The 20,682-nt window shown below is 52.5% G+C and overlaps 2 protein-coding genes across 6 annotated transcripts in view; one reads left to right on the forward strand and one right to left on the reverse strand.

Annotated features, from left to right (window-relative positions):
* The window catches only part of Col11a2 (collagen type XI alpha 2 chain), a 29,770-nt gene extending 27,214 nt beyond the window's left edge, over nt 1-2,556 (forward strand). For all 5 annotated transcript variants that reach the window (XM_036167809.1, XM_036167807.1, XM_036167808.1 and 2 more), the window contains 3 exons: nt 586-698; nt 873-1,079; nt 1,539-2,556. In XM_036167809.1, the coding sequence (XP_036023702.1) occupies nt 586-698; nt 873-1,079; nt 1,539-1,679 (461 nt within the window). In that variant the 3' untranslated portion in view covers nt 1,680-2,556. The remainder of the gene's footprint in view (nt 1-585; nt 699-872; nt 1,080-1,538) is intronic.
* A 3,847-nt stretch (nt 2,557-6,403) lies between these two features.
* On the reverse strand, nt 6,404-20,608 carry LOC118569439 (HLA class II histocompatibility antigen, DP beta 1 chain). The gene is given in 5 exon segments (XM_036167184.1): nt 6,404-6,438; nt 12,116-12,226; nt 12,738-13,019; nt 17,141-17,410; nt 20,524-20,608. Coding segments are annotated over 5 exon segments (783 nt in total).
* Between the last annotated feature and the right edge of the window lie 74 nt (nt 20,609-20,682).

Consider the following 20,682-nt stretch of genomic DNA (forward strand, 5'->3'; position numbering starts at 1 on the left):
GATCTGAGGGAAGGTGCTGGAGTCGGGTGAATATGGAGTGGTTTGTAACAGGGACTGGTTACCGGTTTGTATCAGGTACAGGTTTGTAACTGTAGCAACTTTGTAACTGTAGCAACTTTGTAACTGCAGCAACTTTGTAACACTTACAGGTTTGTAACTGTAGCAAGTTTGTAACATCCAACTGGGTGAAAAGTTCTTCAGGGTCTCAGCAGCTAACGCAGCTCCATCAGTGATCAGTAGCGTCCACAAGAGTAGACATACATACATGAGTGTGCGCACACACCTGAATTCATACAGATAGCTGCACATCGCAGCTACACATCACACTCCTGCTGCAGGGGAGCCCAGAGCCCATCTCTGGAGATGCAGGCGCCAACCAGAGACTGGGGTGGGCTGCAAGGTGACAGGGTATACTGAGGCAGGGCTGGAGATGTGCCAGGGCTATGAGTGGGAAAGCACTGGGAGACTGGGCTGTGGCTCTGGCTGGGGGCCTTGGGACAGAGGGAGGGGAGGAAGCATGTGGATGGACGGGTATCGTGGCGCATGGGACCTGTGACCCTGACCTCCATGTTCCTCACCTGACAGGAGAGTACTGGGTTGACCCCAACCAGGGCTGTGCTCGGGATGCCTTCCGGGTGTTCTGCAACTTTACAGCAGGAGGGGAGACTTGTGTTACACCTAGGGATGACGTCACACAGGTGCGAGCTGATTGGCCCTCAGCCTGCCTGCCCTTGCCCATCCTGACCCTCCTCTCCTTTTTGTGTGACCTTTGATGGTTTCTTTGTCTCTCTCCTCAAATCCCAAGACTGAAGTTTGCTGTTCCTTACCTGGTCTGTGGCTGCTCCCTGATCCTGACTCTTCTTTCTCCCCAGTTCTCCTATGTGGACTCTGAGGGCTCCCCAGTGGGCGTGGTCCAGCTCACCTTCCTGCGTCTGCTCAGCGTCTCTGCCCACCAGGATGTCTCCTACCCTTGCTCTGTAGTACCCCAGGATGGCCCCCTGAGACTCCGGGGGGCCAATGAGGATGAATTGAGCCCCGAGACCAGCCCCTACGTCAAGGAGTTCAGAGACGGCTGTCAGGTGGGAACCAGAAATGATGGTTGGGTGGCAGGTCCCAGATCTGGGCTACACGAAGGAGATGAGGAGGTGCATTTGGCAGGGCGCTTAGGAACAACGGGGAGGAGTCCAATTTCCAGGTGTCAGATGTGCCTGAGGGGAGGGAGCTTAAAAGGCTAACGAGGAGGGAGGGGAAAATGGGAATCAAACTCATGTGAGCCCTCTAGGTGGCGCCCTGTGTACACACACCAGCACTGCATGGAGTTACACAAGCCCATGCAGTTGTGGACATTCCGATGCCCAGCAGAGGCCCACGGAGGGTACAAACATCTGTACTGACACTGACATACCTAGTCCATACATCCAGAATCATCTGGATGTGGTCAGGAGTTTCAGAGGAGAGGCAAGCCTGGGGCTGGGGTTGGGGGCCATTGAGGGTGCCTCACCATCCTCACAGCTCTCTTTCCCCGACTCTCTGTCAAGACCCAGCAAGGCCGGACGGTGTTGGAGGTGCGCACACCTGTGTTGGAGCAACTGCCCGTGCTGGACGCCTCCTTCTCAGACCTGGGGGCCCCCACAAGGCGGGGAGGAGTGCTTCTGGGGCCTGTCTGCTTCATGGGCTAGGCCCTCTCTGACCCTGTCAACCAACAGCCAGCCCACCTGGAGTCACACAGCATGGACTTCATGCCACCTCCCATAAAAACCCCTCATCATCTAGGGGGCCTGGGGCCAGGGCACCTCAAGCCTCAAGTCAGGGGCAGCAGCCAGGGGTGGGGTGAACCAGCGGGGGTGCTGGGACAGCCCAGGGAAGGTGGCACCTGGGCCTCCAGCTCTCTCCCACTTGTGACCCATTAGAGAGCTGAGACCTTTATTTAAAACACTTCCCTGTCACCCCAAATAAGTGGAAGAGAAAGGACACTGTGTATTTTATATTTAAAAAAGTAATTATATTAATTATTTAAAGAGTGAAAAAAAGTAACAAAGAAGATAAAGAGAGAAATGCCAAAACCCCCAGAAGATATTGGGGACAGGTGCTACAGGGGTGGGCCAGCACCCCACCCTCCCCTCAGGGTTTTCCATGGCGCCTGTGGGTGGGGCTTTCTAGGAAGAACACCCCTTCCTGACATCCCACCTGGGGTACTAAGAATGCTGGGACACACACTCCCCTGCCTCAGGGCTCCAGCTCTCTCTCCCTGGGGTGGAATCTCTGTGACCCAACTGTCCCTGTCAGGAATGGCCTGCCACTTAAGTCCAGGCCACTTCTCCAGGGAACGCCAGACCAGATGGTAGGGCTGCGCAGGGCCTGCCTCGGCCGGTTATTGAGATACTGAAGTTCTTCCAGGGCCTGAAGTCACACAGTTCCTCCCCTGGGCACCTCCTCACCTCCCTGATCCTGAAGAGAGCTAATGTCTAGCCTATGGCCAGAAGGGACCCCAGGAGCCCTCTAGCCCTCCTGCCCAAGTCCCTCCTGACTGATGGTTAAATAATGTGATTGTCTCCACCTGGGTGTGTGTTGTCATTTCCTCCAGGCTCCATACAGCACTCCTGTCCCCCTAAAAGGTGGGGTTCATCCTACACACAGGAGTCCCCAGCAGGTCCCAGGGCTCACACAGCCTGGGTGGCAAGAACAGACTCCCAAACGGATGCCCCCGTGACATGTACACAGGGCTCCAACCCAGTACAGGGCTGCCGCTGTTTGTGAGCTTTGCCTCAATCAGCTCCTCCATCTGCCCTCAAATAGAGCTGCCTCAGGTCTGCAAGGTTAGAAGGAACTTTGGGTGGTTCAGCCTAAAGTCTGTGCAAATGGGTAACTAAGCCCACTTCCAAGATGTCGATTTCTGCACCTTTTCCAAGACATGCTGTACCCCAGGCTTGCGATGTTTTGTTGTCAAAAGCCAGAACTGAAGTCAGGCCTCCTACATGTGCATGTTTTCACATATACACATACGTATAAGCATCTTTGGTCTTGTGTATGTATACAGTTTCTCTGCCTGGAGACTGCTGACCTCCTTCCTTCCCTGGGCTTCTCTGGGCTTGTTCAGTAGCTCAGGTCTGCTCTGGTTAGGAATCCTTGGGCACTGGGCACCCCTAGGGGCCTCCTGCTCTCCTGGGGCTTCCCGTCCTCACACAACGTTGCTCTTGTCTGTCAGGTGGAGGTTGAGAGTTACTCAAGGTTGAGAGTTCATCCCACTGGGTGCCTCTCCCATCTAAGGGAGGGAGACTGTATGCGTGCTTGTCCAGTCTGTCTATAGTCCATGGATGGCGTGGCTGGATGTCCTTCATTTACATCCAACACTTGCCTTATCCCCACCCTAATCGGTAACACTTCCCTGTGGTGAGTCCCAGTCTGCACTACCTAGACAGTTCCTGCTGAACTGTCTAGGGACTTCGGACCCCACTAGGGAGCTCCCCACCCCTGTGCAGGTGCAGACTCAGCAAAGGTAAAGACTTCACTGCAGGTGAAGAATCAGCATGGGTGGAGAATTTAGTACAGATAGACAACCCAGTACAGGTGGAGACCCCAGTACAGGAGGAGACCCCAGTACAGGTGGAGACCCCAGTGCAGGTGGAGACCCCAGTGCAGGTGGAGACAGTGCAGGTGGAGACAGTGCAGGTGGAGATCCCAGTGCATGTGGAGACCTCAGTGCAGGTGGAGACCCCAGTGCAGGTGGAGACCCCAGTGCAGGTGGAGACCCCAGTGCAGGTGGAGACAGTGCAGGTGGAGACCCCAGTGCATGTGGAGACCCCAGTGCATGTGGAGACCTCAGTGCAGGTGGAGACCTCAGTGCAGATGGAGACCCCAGTGCATGTGGAGACCCCAGTGCAGGTGGAGACCTCAGTGCAGGTGGAGACCTCAGTGCAGGTGGAGACCTCAGTGCAGGTGGAGGCCCCAGTGCAGGTGGAGACCCCAGTGCATGTGGAGACCCCAGTGCAGGTGGAGACAGTGCAGGTGGAGACAGTGCAGGTGGAGACCCCAGTGCATGTGGAGACCTCAGTGCATGTGGAGGCCCCAGTGCAGGTGGAGACCTCAGTGCAGGTGGAGACCCCAGTGCATGTGGAGACCCCAGTGCATGTGGAGGCCCCAGTGCAGGTGGAGACCTCAGTGCAGATGGAGACCCCAGTGCAGGTGGAGACAGTGCAGGTGGAGACAGTGCAGGTGGAGACCCCAGTGCATGTGGAGACCTCAGTGCATGTGGAGACTTCAGTGCAGGTGGAGACCTCAGTGCAGGTGGAGACCTCAGTGCAGGTGGAGACCCCAGTGCAGGTGGAGACCCCAGTGCAGGTGGAGACCCCAGTGCAGGTGGAGACCTCAGTGCATGTGGAGACCTCAGTGCAGGTGGAGACCCCAGTGCATGACCTCAGTGCAGGTGGAGACAGTGCAGGTGGAGACCTCAGTGCAGGTGGAGACCCCAGTGCAGGTGGAGACCCCAGTACAGGAGGAGACCCCAGTACAGGAGGAGACCCCAGTACAGGTGGAGACCCCAGTGCAGGTGGAGACCCCAGTGCATGTGGAGACCTCAGTGCCTGTGGAGACCCCAGTGCAGGTGGAGACCCCAGTGCATGTGGAGACCCCAGTGCATGTGGAGGCCCCAGTGCAGGTGGAGACCCCAGTGCAGGTGGAGACAGTGCAGGTGGAGACAGTGCAGGTGGAGACCCCAGTGCATGTGAGACCTCAGTGCAGGTGGAGACAGTGCAGGTGGAGACCCCAGTGCAGGTGGAGACCCCAGTGCAGGTGGAGACCTCAGTGCAGGTGGAGACCCCAGTGTAGGTGGAGACCCCAGTGCAGGTGGAGACCCCAGTGCAGATGGAGACCCCAGTGCAGGTGGAGACAGTGCAGGTGGAGACCCCAGTGCAGGTGGAGACCCCAGTGCAGGTGGAGACCTCAGTGCAGGTGGAGACCTCAGTGCAGGTGGAGACCTCAGTGCAGGTGGAGACCCCAGTGCATGTGGAGACCCCAGTGCAGGTGGAGACCTCAGTGCAGGTGGAGACAGTGCAGCTGCAGACAGTGCAGCTGCAGACAGTGCATGTGCAGACAGTGCATGTGCAGACATCCCTCCTGCATCTGGGTGCCCCAGTTCTGCCTTTCTCTGTCTTTGCTGTCTTCTACTTAGGATGTCTTCACCATTGCAAAGCAGTCAGAATAATCCAGTCCTGGCTGGGCATACTGGTACACGCCTTTAAAATCTGAGCGTTGGGAGGCAGAGACATGTAGCTCTCTGAGTTCAAAGCCAGCTTGGTCTGCACAAGTTCCATGCCAGCCAGAGCTAGACATAGACACCTTGTCTCAAAAACAAACAACAACCTAGAACAATTCAGTCCCAACAGTATCACTAAATCTTTTCTCCTTCTTTGTTCATCAATTTATTCCCTGTTCCCCAGACCTGAGGTGTGTCCATATGTGTGTGTGTGTGTGTGTGTGTGTGTGTGTGTGTGTGTGTGTGTGTGTTGGCATCATCTCATCTATCTAGTGTCACAGAGGATGGGATTTGGGGTGTCCTGTGTACCTTTCCATGTCTATAGTCAAGTCCTGAGAGAGACCCCTCTCCTTCCCTCTGCCTGGCCTCAGAGACACACCCTCCACACCCACACTCACTCCCAGCTGAGGTTTGGCCAGGGCTCTCTCTGCAGCTGGTACTAAACCACAGAGGTCACCCCTAGAGCACAAAGCGGGGTATCCCCAAAGGTCACATTTGCTTTGAGCTCAGACAGCTTTTCTCCATGGAAACAATGCCACACAGTTACTCAAATAACTTTTACATTTGGAGATTAGGTCCTCCGGCCAACCCACAGCAGGCTATTAAATTACTGTGCCAACCAACCCAATCTAAGGGTTCATGACCCGCTGAGTGGCAGGTTCCCAGCCTCTCCCTGCAGTGGCTGTGCCCTCCTCTCTAGGAACCTGGAGCCTGGCTCCCAGGCAGGTGGGGGGAGTTGAAGGGCAGAGATTCTGAGGTGATATTCTGGGCTGGGGCTGGGGAGTGTGGGTGCCCTGGCATGGAGGCATGTGGATGCTGACAGAGGCTCTGATGGCTTGAGGCAGAGGAAGTTTCCATGTGTGTGTGTGTGTGTGTGTGTGTGTGTGTGTGTGTGTGTGAGAGAGAGAGAGAGAGAGAGAGAGAGAGAGAGAGAGAGAGAGAGAAAGGGGGATGAAAGAGAACCAGAAAGAAAGAAAGTAATCAAAGGCTTTGAGGCTCCACAGTGCGTCTGTCTGGGACAGAACATACCAGCTCCTGTAGGGGGTGATGGTTCTAGAAAAATTTTAGTCGCCAAGTTTAACTGAAACCTCAGATTAGAGGGAGACATCGGTGTCACCCGAACAGGCAAGAAAAGGACAGAACTGTGGATGGTCACACAGCCACACAGCGCACCGTCCTGCTGGTGCCTGAGAAGAGGAGAGGAATGAGGAGAGGAAGGAAATTGCCAAGAGGCAGTCCCCGGCCTCACACCCTCACAGCTGCGCTTTGGGCTTCCCCGACTTATGGGTTAAAATAATCTTCCAAGCCAGGAGTGGCAGCATATGTCTGCAAATCCAGAACCTAGAGAGGCTGAGGCAGGAGGATTGCTTAGTTCGAGGTTAGCCTGAGCTATGTAGTGAGTTAGAGACCAGTCTGGCTATACTGTAAGGCCTTATCACAAACAAACAACATGAAACAACAAAAACCATGAATACACTTGGACCACTGCCCCTGACCACTGCACATCCTAGAAGGCCGTGGCCTTCTCTGCTCTCTACCTTGGCTGGGTACATGCCCAGTTTCAGATGGACCAGGCTGGGTGGGAATGGAGAGGAGATGGAAGGGAGGGGGAACAAGGCTCTACATGCCTCCCAAGGAAGTTTCTACATGGCAGGTAGAGACCCAGGTTTGAGGGGTGTGGCCCCTGTTCCTGTGAGCCTGGTAGAGCAGGACTGTGAAAGTCACATGCCACCTTCTTCCTGGAGGGCTTCTGAGAGCCTCCAGTTTGTTGAGGGAAGGTGACACCACCAAGCCTTGGATGCTCACGGTGGTCCTGTTGGTACTGAATGCAGTTCAGTGGGAAGTAGCATGGTGGGCTGTCTCTCTGGTCCTTTGTTGTGTAACATTCTGACTTGTAAGGAAGTGTTAAAACTCATCTAAAGGAAAGGGAACATTCCATCCCATGGGGAAACTCCTTAAAACTCAGGAAGTGAACAACTCAGAAGCTCCCAGAAGCCCCGAAACTGACCAGATTTACTAGGTCCTTCCCTTCAAGTGCACATGAGCAGAAAGGACCATTTGGAAACACTCAGGCCTGCTGAGCTGCTGGAAGAGACTCCCCAACATATCAGGCTGCTTGCAAGTTGTGCCATGCACTCCAGGTTTCCAGTTTCATGAGCCATCACTGGTGCTGGAGTGGGATCTTGACAGTGTAGCTATCATTGACTCCTGTAAGTAGCCCCTCGACCACACTCCATGGTGGCCCCAATAGACTTAACTCATTGGTGCCCAAGTTGGACTTTGGTGGCATCCTTACTTTGGGCTGTTGTTTCCCTGTCTGGGGTGAGTAGATGTTTATTTACATCTCATCAGGAATGGTATCACACAACACCTTAAATGAAGAAATGATGCCTCCCTGAGCAGCCCAGATGTGGGAACAAATCAGGTCTTAGTCTCAATGAAAGGCAGCAAAATATCCCTTCCCTCCATGGATGCAACCACGTAAGCTTGCTGTGGATATCTCTCTGTGTAAATAAAATGCTGATTGGCCAGTAGCCAGGCAGGAAGTATAGGTGGGACAAGCAGAGAAGAGAATGCTGGGAACAGGAAGGCTGAGGGGAGATACTGCCAGCTGCCACCATGACAAGTGAGATGTAAGGTACTGGTAAGCCACGAGCCACATGGCAACTTATAGACTAACAGAAATGGGTTAATTTACGATATAAGAACTAGATAACAAGAAGCCTGCCACAGCCATACAGTTTGTAAACAATATAAGTCTCTGTGTGCTTACTTGGTTGGGTCTGAGCGACTGTGGGACTGGCGGGTAAGAGAGATTTGTCCTGACTGTGGGCCAGGCAGGAAAACTCTATCTACATAAGCCCCCAGCTTATTCTGTACTATGTGTTAATCTGTTCCCAAGATGTCTGTGCTTTTCCCAAGTACAGGAGATGAAGGAATGCATGCCATATTCCACATTCCAGCAGCTCCTGTGAAGGCCATGGCCCCAGCTTCTTCATCTCTGAAGGGATCCAAAGCCATGAACACTCTGGCAAATGTGGGACTCAACAGTGACACACCCTCCTGTTGTGTCCACATCGACTCATGGAAATCAGGCAGAGGCCAGCTCTTCTCATTGAGGTTTGCCTCGGTCTCAGTGAGGACGGCTTTTCTTTTCTTCTTAGACAGAGTCTTACTGTGCAGCCCAGGCTGGCATCAAATCTGTAGATGACTCTCCTGTCTCTGTCTCCCAAGTGTTGGAGATTACAGGTGTGAACCAATATGCCTGGCTTAGAATTCTTTTTTTTTTCATTTTTCTTTATTAAGAAATTTTCTACTCATTCCACATACCACTCACAGATCCCACTTCCTCCCTCCTCTCACCCCCTAGCCCTCTCTCCCAAGCCACCCCACATGCCTACATCCCCCAAATCAAGGTCTCCCATGGGGAGTCAGCAGAGCCTGGCACACTGGACCTAGGCAGGTCCAAGCCCCTGCCCACTGTACCAAGGCTGTGTAAGGCATCACACCACAGACACCAGATTCCCAAAAGCCTGCCCATGCACCAGGGACAGATTCCAATTCCCCCTGCCTGGGTGCCCCCAAACAGTTCAAGCCAAACAATCACCTTCTGAATCCAGAGGGCCTAGTCCAGTCCCATGGGGGCTCCACAGCCACCAGTCCACAGTGTGGCCGGTCATCTCTGCACATCTTCCCATCTTGATCTCGATGTCCCCCACCTGCAGAATCCCTCCTCTGTCTCATTGATTGGATTCTCAGCCTGGTGCCTGGCCATGGATCTCTGCATCTGCCTCCATCAGTATTACCTTTTGTCTAAAATGTTTTGACTACAGTGTGAAGTGTCCCCAGACACTGGTGCTGAAACAGACTTAGGAGGAAGGATCTGGGGGTTCATCTCATCCTAGGTTTCAGGCAAAGCTCCTTGACCTCAGAGGATATGTCAAAGAGACACTGAAGTACAGAGGGGTGTTCTTTTAAAGTGTGTGTGTGTGTGTCTGTGTGTCTGTGTGTGCACGCGCATGCATGCAGCCGATTGTGGAAGTCAGAGGGTGGATCTCCTGGAGCTGGAGTTACAGGTGGTTGTCATTTGCCTGATGTGGTGCTGGGATTTGAACTAAGTCCTCTGCATTAGCAGTTAAGTACTTTTAGCCCCTGAGCCATCTCTCCAGCCCCAGGAAGTGAGTTCTTAAATCTTAGGTGTTCTTTGCTCCAGTGTTTCCGTCGGTTCCTTTTCTTGCTGCTGTGTCCAGAACCCTGACAAGAAGCTCATGAGGGAGGAGGGTTATCATGGCTCACAGTTCCAAGGGATTCAGTTCATCATGGCGGAAGAGGCAGGGCAATAGGATGAGGCATAGGGTCACACTGCCATGGCAGTCAGGAACTAGACAGCAGCCAGGAAGTGGGCTGGGTTCTAACACCAGCGCTCCACTTCCTCCAGCAAGGCTCCATCTCCTAAAGATTCTGTGAGTCTCAAACAGCATTCCCAGCTGGTAACTAAGTGTGTAAACACATGAGCCCGTGTGGGACATTTCACAATCAAGCCAAACAGTGATTCTGTGGTGTCTTCTGAACGGGGCAGTGTTGGGTAATCTGACAGCCTGCGACTCACTCCTCTGTGACTTTGTCAGCTTGCTAAAGGGTCTGTTGTGCTTTGGGGATTGATAACCTGAGAGCTAATGAGCCACAGAGATGCTTCATCCCCAACTGCCCTGCATTGTGCAGTGATTTCGGTTTTCCAATTCTCTAGCATTGTCTTTGCGCCCATTCCCATAAAATCCACTTGGAAGAGCCATAGCCAAAGATTATAGACTCCATCTGCCCACTGTGGCAGCTACTGCATTATTCATGGCTTCACTTAAGTGATTTAAATTGGAACAACCGATAACTTCTGACCCTCTGACCACCTTGCTGTCAGACAGACATTTGACAGCAGAGACTTCTGTAGGGGAGTCGGCTCTCTGCATTTTCTGAGGCCATGCTTGAGGCTATGGTTTGGATCTGAAATGCTCCCCCAAAGGCTCATGGATTGATGTCTTGGTCCCTGATGCAGTGTTGTTCAGAGGTGGGCACTCATGAGGCCTGGAACTTGTCAGTGGATTCACCCTTTGATGGATTTATTTCCATTTGGATTTAAGTGTCGGTGTGTATGCTCATGGAGGACGGAAGAGCGCTTACATCCATTGGAGCTGGAGCTGCAGGTAGCTGAAAGCTGCCAGATACGGATGCTGGGAACTGAACGGGGCCCTCTGGGATTTTAGCAGGTGTGGACCTGCCGAGCCGTCTCTCTGGCCTCTGTTGATGGATTTATAGTTCATGGACTGTTGGGAACTGGTGGACACTATGGCAGGTGGAACCTAGTCAGAGGAAGAGAGTCGGTGAGGATATGCCCTTGAAAAGTGTAACTAGTTCCCAGACCCCACTGTGTGCATGTGTGTGTGTGTGTGTGTGTGTGTGTGTGTGTGTGTGTGTATCTGTGTGTGTCTGTGTGTGTGTGTCTGTCTGTGTGTCTGCCTGTGTGTGTGTCTGTGTGTGTCTGTGTGTGTCTGTGTATCTGTGTGTGCCTGTGTGTGTCTGTGTATCTGTGTGTGTCTGTGTGCATGTATGTGTCTGTGTGTGTATCTGTGTGTGTGTGCCTGTGTGTGTGTGTCTGTGTGTGTCTGTCTGTCTGTGCGTGTGTGCCTGTGTGTGTATCTCTGTGTGTGTCTGTGTATGTGTGCCTGTGTGTGTGTCTGTATGTATATCTCTGTGTGTGTGAGTCTGTGTGTGTGTGTGTCTGTCTGTGCGTGTGCGTGTGCGTGTGTGTGTGTCTGTATGTATATCTTTGTGTGTGTGTGTGTGTGTCTGTGTGTGTGTGTCTGTCTGTGCGTGTGTGTGTGTGTGTGTGTGTGTGTGTGTGTGTGTGCCTGTGACACAGAACAAACGTTGTTCTAGGCACCGTGGAGGGAAAACAAGTCACTGTGGCTCTGACCCCTCCTCTAAGTCTCAGACAGAGAAATTATGACCTTGTAAGATGGTGTTCGGAGCTGGAGAGACAGCTCAGGAGTTAAGAGCACTTGTTGCTCTTGCCGAGGACCCAGGTTCAGTTCCTAGCACCCACATGGTGGCTCACAGCTATCCGTGACTCCAGTTCTAAAGGACCCTGCGCTCTCTGCTGGCCTCAGCAGGCATCATACATGCAGGTGGTGCACAGATACACATGTGTACAGGCACATACTGGCAAAATAAAACTAAATAAATAGTCTTTAAAAAGACTGAGTGTAGCTTGGTAAGGACAACATAGCTCAGCCTCCTTCCTCAGTGGTGGGAACCCCACTCTTCCCCACACTCCCTCAGGGGCTGGGCCTGAGAGGGGAGTTCAGGCCTGAGATATTCTGACCATGAATAGGCAGACACAGCATCTTACCTGCTCATGTCAATCCTGGAGATCTCAGCTGAGCTGAATGAGGGGACGAAAGGAATGCATTCAGACATTAAAATTCCCTGAGATGGTGAGAGACACTCTATCCCACCCCCATCTCCCTCACTGCATGTTCCCCACATAAGCCTGGGAACCTGGGGACTGTGTAGCCCTATGGTTAGAGCCCAGGCTGGGGTTTCCTCTCTCCCTACAGGACAGCTTCTCTCTGACACCAGTTCCAGTGGCTTCTAGAACTCTCCAGTGTCACTTCTCTGCCTTAGGCCTTTCTGTGGACAGGAGGGTGTATCAGCGAAAGGCTGGCCCCAGGCACCCGCCAGGATTCTTTATTTCACATCTTTGGTGTCTGGGCTGAGACCGAGTCTCACTGTGTAGCCCAGGCAGGCCTTGAACCTGTGACCCTCCTGCCTATGCTGGGGTTGGAGGCTGCTCCTCCACACACTTCTTACCCCTCTTGCTCCTCAGGTGCATGGTGATGCCCGACACCAGGAAGATGAGTCCCAGCGCCAGACCACACATTCCCGTCAGCATCTTGTTTCTGGCAGAGTCAGACCCGACCTCTGGAAAGGAGAACTCAGAGTTTGTGTCCTGTCCGGCAGGCACACCACACCTTACTGCCCTCTGGTAGGTATTCGGAATATCAATATGAAGGTCACTGAGAGGGACACATCATGGGGAAGAATATATAGAGGGACTCTGAGATCTAGACCTAGGCTGGTGTCTTAAATGGAAAGGAGTGTGGGTTCTGGCAGCTGCCTCTCAGAACAAGGACAGACTACAGACAGAATGAGGGAGTCAGGCCCATGTGAGGACAAAGCAGGGCTTGTCTGCCTCCCTAGACTCCTGACAAGGGTAGATCCAGTATCCTCAACATTCCCAGGCCAGGGACAGGCTCTCCTCTCATGCCTCCAGCTCAGAAGCAGCCTTAGGGGGCCTCCAGGAAGTACAAGGATGATCAGGGGATGATCAGGACCCAACGTACAAATGCCTAGGGCAGGATCGTGGACCTGGAGCCAGGGTGCTACCTTCTCTACACAATGTGGACTGAGAAGGGTCCCTGAGGTGACTCACTCCACTCTACAGTAATGGGGCTCTGCAGGCTGGGGTGCTCCACATGGCAGGTGTAGACATCTCCCCGCTGTGGGGTCATCTCCAGCATGACCAGAATCTGGAAGGTCCAGTCCCCGTTTCGGATCAGGTTGGTGGACACGACTCCATCAGTTTCCTCCTGGTTGTTCCAGAACCAGCGGACCTGAATGCTGCCTGGGTAGAAATCTGTCACATGGCAGACCAGCAGGCCATGGTGCTGCAGGGTGACCTTCTTGGAGGGTGACACATGTACCTTAGGCTGGACTAGGAGCAGGAAAGGAGTGACATGTGAGAGTGATTTGTAGTGGGTAGCCATCCCAGCCTTGGCCTGGAAGTTCCAACCCCCACTGAGGCTTCGGTAATGGTCACGCCCACAAGGCGGGGCTGAGGGAGGAAGCTGAAGACCCAGGATCGAGAGGAGAGGTCTCTCTTGGTTCCAGGACCCTGGACACTGGAGGTAGACCGAGCAGAGTTCTCCAGAGAACACCGCCAGACTGCGTCATACCTTTCCCAGACCCTACAACCTATCCCTTCATTTGTAAGTTACCCCACAAAATAAACCTCCCTTTAACTACGTGGAGTGGCCTAAATAATTTCACCAATAGTGATTCTGTAGCACATGCCTTTAATTCCAGTACTCAGGTGACAGAGGCAGGGGGATCTCTGTGAGTTTAAGGCCAGCATGGTCTACATAGTGAGTTCCAAGATGGCCAGGAACAAATGGTGAGACAATTTTTTTAAAACAATGAGACCTTTTGAACACTTTGTTGTGGTGAGAAGGATGCAGGATTCATTAAAATAATTTCTTTTTTAAATTAATTTTTAAAGATTTATTTATATTATTTTATGTACATGAATGTTTTGCCTGCATGTATCCCTTTGCATTATGTGCATGCCTGGTGCCCTCAGAGGTCAGAAGACAGTGTTGATCCCTTAGAACTGGAGTCAAAGATGGTTGTGGTCTACCATGTGGGTGCTGGGAACTGAATCTGAATCTGGGTCCTCTGTAAGAGTAGCCTGCTGGGGATGCTGTCAATGTGTTGCTCTGATTGATTGATAAATAAAATGCTGATTGGCTAATAGCCAGGCAGGAAGTATAGTGTAGGTGGGATAAGGAGAGAGGAGAATTCTGGGAAGTGGAAGGCTGAGTCAGGAGACACTGCCAGCTGCCACCATGACAAGCGACATGTAAGGTACTGGTAAGCCACGAGCCACGTGGCAAGGTACAGATTTATAGAAATGAGTTAATTTAAGATATGAGAACTAGATAGTAAGAAGCCTGAGACATTAGGCCAAACAGTTTAAATAATATAAGCGTCTGTGTGGCTTTTTTTTTTTTTTTTTTTTTTTGAGTTCGAGTGGCCACCCCGGGCGAGACTGGAGGTAACTCCAGCTGCGGCAGCCACTGTTCTTACCCACTGAGCCGTCTCTCCAGCTCTCAAATAATTTCTTGAAGTTAATGTACAGATGAAAACACTCATTGGCTTTCCAATATAATAACTTTTAAACATTTAAAAAAATAATTAGCAGTGGGTTCGTGTGTGGGTTTGCACACGAGAGTACAGTGCCTGAGGAGGCCAGAAATTACAGGTGGTTGTGGCACAGACATGGGTGCTGGGAACCAAACCTGGGTCCTCTGCTAGAGCGGTCCTCACTCTCAACCTCGGGGCCATCTTCCCCACCCACCCTCACCCAATACATGAGACATATCTGACGTCACTCTGTATTTAATGGCCTCGGGTTTGTGTAACTCCCAAGATCTCGCTCTCCACAACACCGCCTTTGAAACAACACTCTGAGCTCCGTGTGTGGGGATTCTCACCCCAACTTTCTCTCTGTTTTTGGGTGCTCGGGAAGCCAGCCACAAGACGGATGTCTCTGCGTCTCTCTCCTTGCTCTCTCCTTGTTCGTTTCCCCTGATGCTCAAACTCAACCCCCATGCTGCTGTCCACTTCCTGTGGCCTCACAGCTCTCCAGAGAGTTGCTACTTTTGGACATCTGCCACCAGGCTGTACTCCTCTTCAGAGGCCAGAAAACAGCAGTCTGTTCTGCAGAAAGGCCGTTGCAGGGGGGTTTCCACACCACAGCTTTCTGGCCCAAAGACCTTTCAGTTTCCAGTTTCCATCCCAACACTCTGAGGGTGGGGGCATGCTCCTCACAATGTCCATTGTCTCCTGCAGCTCTTGGCCTCAGGTCAGGCTGCCCACACTGCTGGCCTTCTGCAGCTCAAGGTGATGCCCTTTTAGATCCACTTCGGCCACTTTTATAAACTGAGAGTTCCTCAGTCAGCTCCTTCCTGAGTTGTGGTTTATGAGTTAAGACACATTCCCTCCCTTTGAATCCTGGACTTCAAGTTTGTCTGTTTTGTGCCAGAACGCTCCACGAAGATTCTTTGCCTGCAGTATACAACTGACTTCTAGGGGGCTCTGGAGCTAAATCTTCAGGCCTAAGGGACTCAACTACTTTTAAAAAATATTTCACAAAGACAATCAATTGCCCACATCGTAAGGCTGCATGCTGAATGGCCACTGAACGTCTTACATGATTTATTTCTAGAATTTTGTTAGTTATCCAGATGGGTGCAGTGATGCACTCCTGTGAATCTAAGCATTCCTGAGGGTAAAAGGAAGAAAAATCCATGACTCAAGGACAGCCTGAGTTACAGAGATTCTTTCTCAAGGGGGAGGGGATGGAGGTGACTCAGAGGTTAAGAGCACCTGATGCTCTTCCAGAGGACCCGGGTTCAATCCCCAGCACCTACATGGCAGCTCACAACTGTCTGTAAATCCAGTCCCAGGGAATCTGACACTATCTTCTGGCCTTCACAGACACCAACAGATATGGTGGTGCACAGACAGACAGGCATGCAGGCAAAATACCTGCACACATAAAATGAATTTTTAAAAAAAAAAGGGGGGGGGATTTCATGGCTCTTAATCATTCTGTTTTCTTTCTTGTTAATTATTTGGTTATTTATTTTGAATAATTTTAACATTAAGCTACAAAGGTATTTCCTCTCATAATTGATGCTGTAATTACTATTGCTAGGATGATATTTGCTTACCCACTGCTCCGACTCCAGCCTTTCCTCTTTTCAGCTCATTTAACACTCTGAAAACCCTGCTGCGACCTTGACGTTTCCTATTTCAACCACAGTTCTGTGTGGTGTACACCCAGCTGTAATTCCAGGACTTTTGATCTTGAGGCTGGTGGATGGCGAGTTCTAGTCCAGCCTGGGCTACACAGTGAACTGGTCTCAACAACCATCCTCAGGGTCTACCAACACTTAGCTGTCACACTGTCATCCCTGGGACACTAATTGAAAACCTTTCAGATCTCTGCATCACCAGGTGTGGGTCTCTGGGTGGTGATTCTGGGGGTTCTGCTGAGCAGAGCGAGTCTGGCCCAAGTGATTCACCCAGGGCTCTCCTCACCCTGGCACACTGGAAGAAAGGGTGCCAGCCTGCCGCTGAGGGCAACCTTGTGTGCTTTGGACGCCGCCTTACCTAGCTACTCTGTGTCATCTTTTCTAGCTCAGGCCACTGTCCTGATTCCTTCCCAATCTGTCTGCATTCTCACTCATTCCCGGGAGTCAGGACTTAGCTGGTAACTGGGAATCCTGGTTCCCAAAGAGTGTTAAAGGCATGTCCCCCGACACTCTCCCCTGTGCCCGCGGAAGGCTCCCCGCTTCTTCCCCTGCCTCTTGCTCCCTCGGGTCTCCTCAGGATGCTCACCAGACTCCTTCACTCCAAAAGCTGAAGGGAAGGAGCCAAGGCTCTTTTCTCCCAGCCTCGCAAAGTCCTCCTGCCTCTGCACAGCTCACCCCTCTCCGGGTCACTCTAGTCTCCATGTCAGCTCTCTCTGGTTTCCCGACCCTGCCACTTCTGCGGACTTACCTCCCGAAACTGTTGGCCCCACCGTTTCCTGTCACCCTCTCTACCTGTGACACTTCTCTGCCCCGGGTTTTGCTTCACTTCACCTCACAGGGACTGCTCTTAGCCAGCACCCGCTCCACTGTCCCCAGGGGTCAGCTTTATTCTTTACTGATTGGTCTTCCTAGATGACCTCACCCGGCTGAGGCCTGAGTCCCCACGGCCCCCTGTGTCCCCTGCACAGCCTGAGCTGCTGGGAGGTGACACTTGATGCCCATCTCCCCACAGTCCACTGCGATTGTCCCATGGCCCGGCTCCCTTCACCCGACAGCAAACCGGTTACCAGACATGACAACGCTCTTGCTATTCCTTACTCCCACTGTGTGCCCGCGTCTGGCTCTGCACCGCTGGCCCTGGCCTCTTTTCCCCAAGGCTCCGTCTGCCCGCACGCAGTCGGTCCCCGGGGCTGCTGCAGCGGCTCCCGCCTGGCCTTGCTCTCCGCCTGGGCCTCACCTCGGCGCTTCACGGTGAAGCCTTGGTTCAGTTCGTAGTTGTGCCTGCACACCGTGTCCACCTCGGCCCTCCGTCGCTCCAGGTAGTCCTTCTGGCTGTTCCAGGACTAGGCCCACGGCCGCCCCATGGCGGTGAGCGCGCGGAACTCGCCCTGGGCGCTGTCGAAGCGCATGAACTCCTCCCGGTCCAAGACGCATCTCATGATGTAGCGCTGCTGCGTCCCGTTCTTCTCCGCGTAGCACTCGTGCAGCGCGCGCAGCAGGTGGTTCTCTGCGGGCATCAGAAGCCAAGTCCTGGCTAGGGCGTGGAGTCGCCGACCCCTCTCTCGGTGGGGACTCCTGCCTGACCCAGCCACCTTGGACACAGTCAAATGTCATCTCCACCAGGAGCCTCCCCTCCCCACTTCTCTTTCCCGTAGCAAGTGTGCCCGCCTGTGCCAATGTCTTGACTACTCCTACGTGCTGTCAGTGCAGAAATAAATTCGTAAATATAAGATATAAAATGAAACTTCTTAGTCTAAAAATTAGTGTGATATTTCACCTTTCAAGTCTCCGTGTGGGAAGACTTAGTCTTAAAAGGTATGGGCTGTATGTGTAGAAACGCCAAGATGAAATTTACCGGTTTGCAGGATAACTTCAAAAACTGATCAGGGCTGGAGAGATGTCAGGAGTTAAGAACACTGGATGCTCTCAAAGAGGACTTGGGGTCAGTTCGCAGCAACCATAGGGCTGCTCACAACCACCTGTAACTCCAGTTCTAGGGAATCCAGTGCCCTCTTCTGACCTTTGTGGGTCCCAGGCATACACACAGTGCACACAAACACACAGGCAAAACATCCCACACACATAAGTAAATAAAAAATACAGGAAGGTCGTTTTTAAAAAGATATGGAATGGCAGCATGGTAACTCTCACCTGAAGTCTCAGTGCTAAGGATGCAGAGGCAGGAGGATTGCTGCAAATCTTGGGACAACCTGATCTTGGTGTGGAGGGGGTGGATACTGCCCTGGACCTTAATCACTGAAAATCACCACAGCAGAGCTCCAGTGGGTCCCCTCGTTCCTAGAGGCACTGGCTGGGGAACTGGTAAAAAGGGGATGTGGGAACCCTCCCTCTCTTCCTAGGAGCTGCCAGCAGTGTGGGTCCCTTCTGTTTGCCCTGCGTGAGCCTCTGTGAGTCTGTCTGTTCTTACTCACAGCAGGGAAATGGGGGTGGTGTGGTTGTTTTCATGTTCCACCCGCTGAAATTAGCATCTCAAAGCAAATCCTGCCTTCCTTCTGACTCCAACAACCAGCTCCCACACAAGCCATCCGTAGAGAAAATGGAAGGCTGTGTTTCCACCACAAGAGGGGGCTCTAAACCGTCCATTAATGTGTTTTATAACCAGCAGCCTGGGCGGCCGGGAGCAGCTTGGCGATGGAGGCTTGCCTTGGATCCCGTTCCCAGTACCGCAGATAATAAACACACTAAACTAAACTAAGGAAGCTATCGCTTCATTTAAAAGCATATCAGCTGTTGGTGTGGTGGTATATGCCTGAGAAGCTGAGGCAGGGGCATTGTGGAGAGCTGGAGGCCATTCTGAACTCTCAAAAAAAAAAAAAAAAAAAAAAAGAAAGAAAGAAAAAGAAAAAGAGGATATCAGAAGTTAAAGGGCCAAGTCCACTCTGTCTCACAGCTTCTGAGGCCATGCTATTAACACACTGGAGGGACACCCAACCCATTTGACATATGATGCTTGTTAATTAATTAACTTTCCCCCTATCATGTCAGATGGTGATGGAGATGAACTGGGAGGGTCTAAAGCTGAAGAGAGGAGCCCAGAGCCCGGACAAATCTGCTTGCTGTAGCTACAGACACTGGGAAGCCCCCTGAGGTCCAGAGCCTGGGGTGCGGGTGCAGGTGCAGGGAGAGACGACTATGGGATGTTCTGGTGTTTCCCCATCACCATAGTGATGCCTAAACAGCTGGCTCATCCTGGTGGGCTCAGGAGGACCTGCCCAGCTGGGCCGGAGGACAGAGGGGAGGGTGGGAAAACCTTTGGGCACTGTAATAGCCAGATCGACACTCTACTCAGAAGTCCTGACCTGCCTCCATGGCAGGTGACTCTCACTGAGCCCAGGGCCCCGTCCATCACTCCCCACCCCCTTCCGCACATTCTCTCTCCCTCCCCGGTCACCTGACTCTCCTTGTCTGCTTGCCCCACTAGGGATGTGGATCTTGTCATCTTAATTCATTAGTTTTTACTTCTCCTTGTTCATCAACAAGTAATGTTTTTATAAGCAAGGAAAAGAACTTAAAAGCTTTTCTTTGGCCATACTTAGCTTTTGTAAATGGAAGTTATCTGTGAAGCAGGTATAATTGAAACATGTGTGGTCTCCCTCCCCGCTGTCATTATTTAGAAACTCTGCCCCTTACCTGGGGGCATCACTCTCTGATTCCCAGGACCCTGAAGGCACAGTTTCCACAGCTGAGCAGTTCCTTTAGTTGGGTCTCACAGCCTTCTGTGACCACCACGGACAGGTTCTCTCTTCCTCCTCAAGTGCACCTGATGTCACAGGAGAAACCCAGGGCTGGACCCGGGGTGAGGTGGGGTGGGGTGGGGTGAGGTGGGGTTCAAATATAGTTATTCCAGGGAAACAAGGCAAAACAAGGACACTGTATTTTAGGTCCACCCTAGGATGTGGTAAACTTAGGGCTTGACAGCTCAGTGCCACTTTGGAAATGGAAGGAGCTTCCTGAGAAATGCTGGATCCCCTCAGCCACAGTATCACACAAGCCAGGGGGACATGAGGCAGGTCTTCCATTAGCGGCCTGCCTGGTCATCCACACTCATTTGTTCTCCTGTGCCTACACACCCTCATCTTGTTCTCCTACAGTTCTTAACCCACTCCAAGACTAGTGAGGACCTCAGAAGTTAGACTTCGACAAGAACACTATAGCGGCAGAACCACAGTCCATCTCGCTATCTCTTGATTGTTTAAGGGCACAGGCTCCAGTCCCTCCCTGGGGGAGCAGAAGCCCCCCATCTCTCCCCCACCCCTGAGTCAGGTGACCTGAGTCCCTTCAAGGCTGTGATGGAGATGTAGGGAAGGAAACACAGGAGGCTGAGCCTTCTGACCTCTCTGTAAACCTTGCCCTGCAAATGTATTCTAGAACTCTAGGCCTGTTGTCCAAGGGACATGCATGCCAACCCCTTTACACCTCTGCCCGGTTCAGAGTGGGAAAACTGGATGAACAGCAGTGGGGAGGTGAGCCTGCTTTTCTAGCTGGGAAGGGAGGACACAGGCTGTGGGGGAAGCCCCCCTGTAGTTCTCCAAGTGTGGTCCTATAAGGGGATGCTCCTGAGCCCAGGCCCTCCAGAGTCGCCGCTGTGTTCAGTCTTACCTGGAGGGGACCCACCCTGGATCCCTCTGCTCAGCAACACCATCAGAGCTGCTATCCAGGGGGCCACGGGGACCCACAGGACCATCATGGAGTTGGCAGGGTGGGTGAATGAGGAATGTAGCCACCAGGGGATGGAGGACTCCCTAAGCTGGGCTCCTG

This window comes from Onychomys torridus, chromosome 18, assembly GCF_903995425.1.
Source record: "Onychomys torridus chromosome 18, mOncTor1.1, whole genome shotgun sequence".
NCBI lineage: Eukaryota > Metazoa > Chordata > Mammalia > Rodentia > Cricetidae > Onychomys > Onychomys torridus.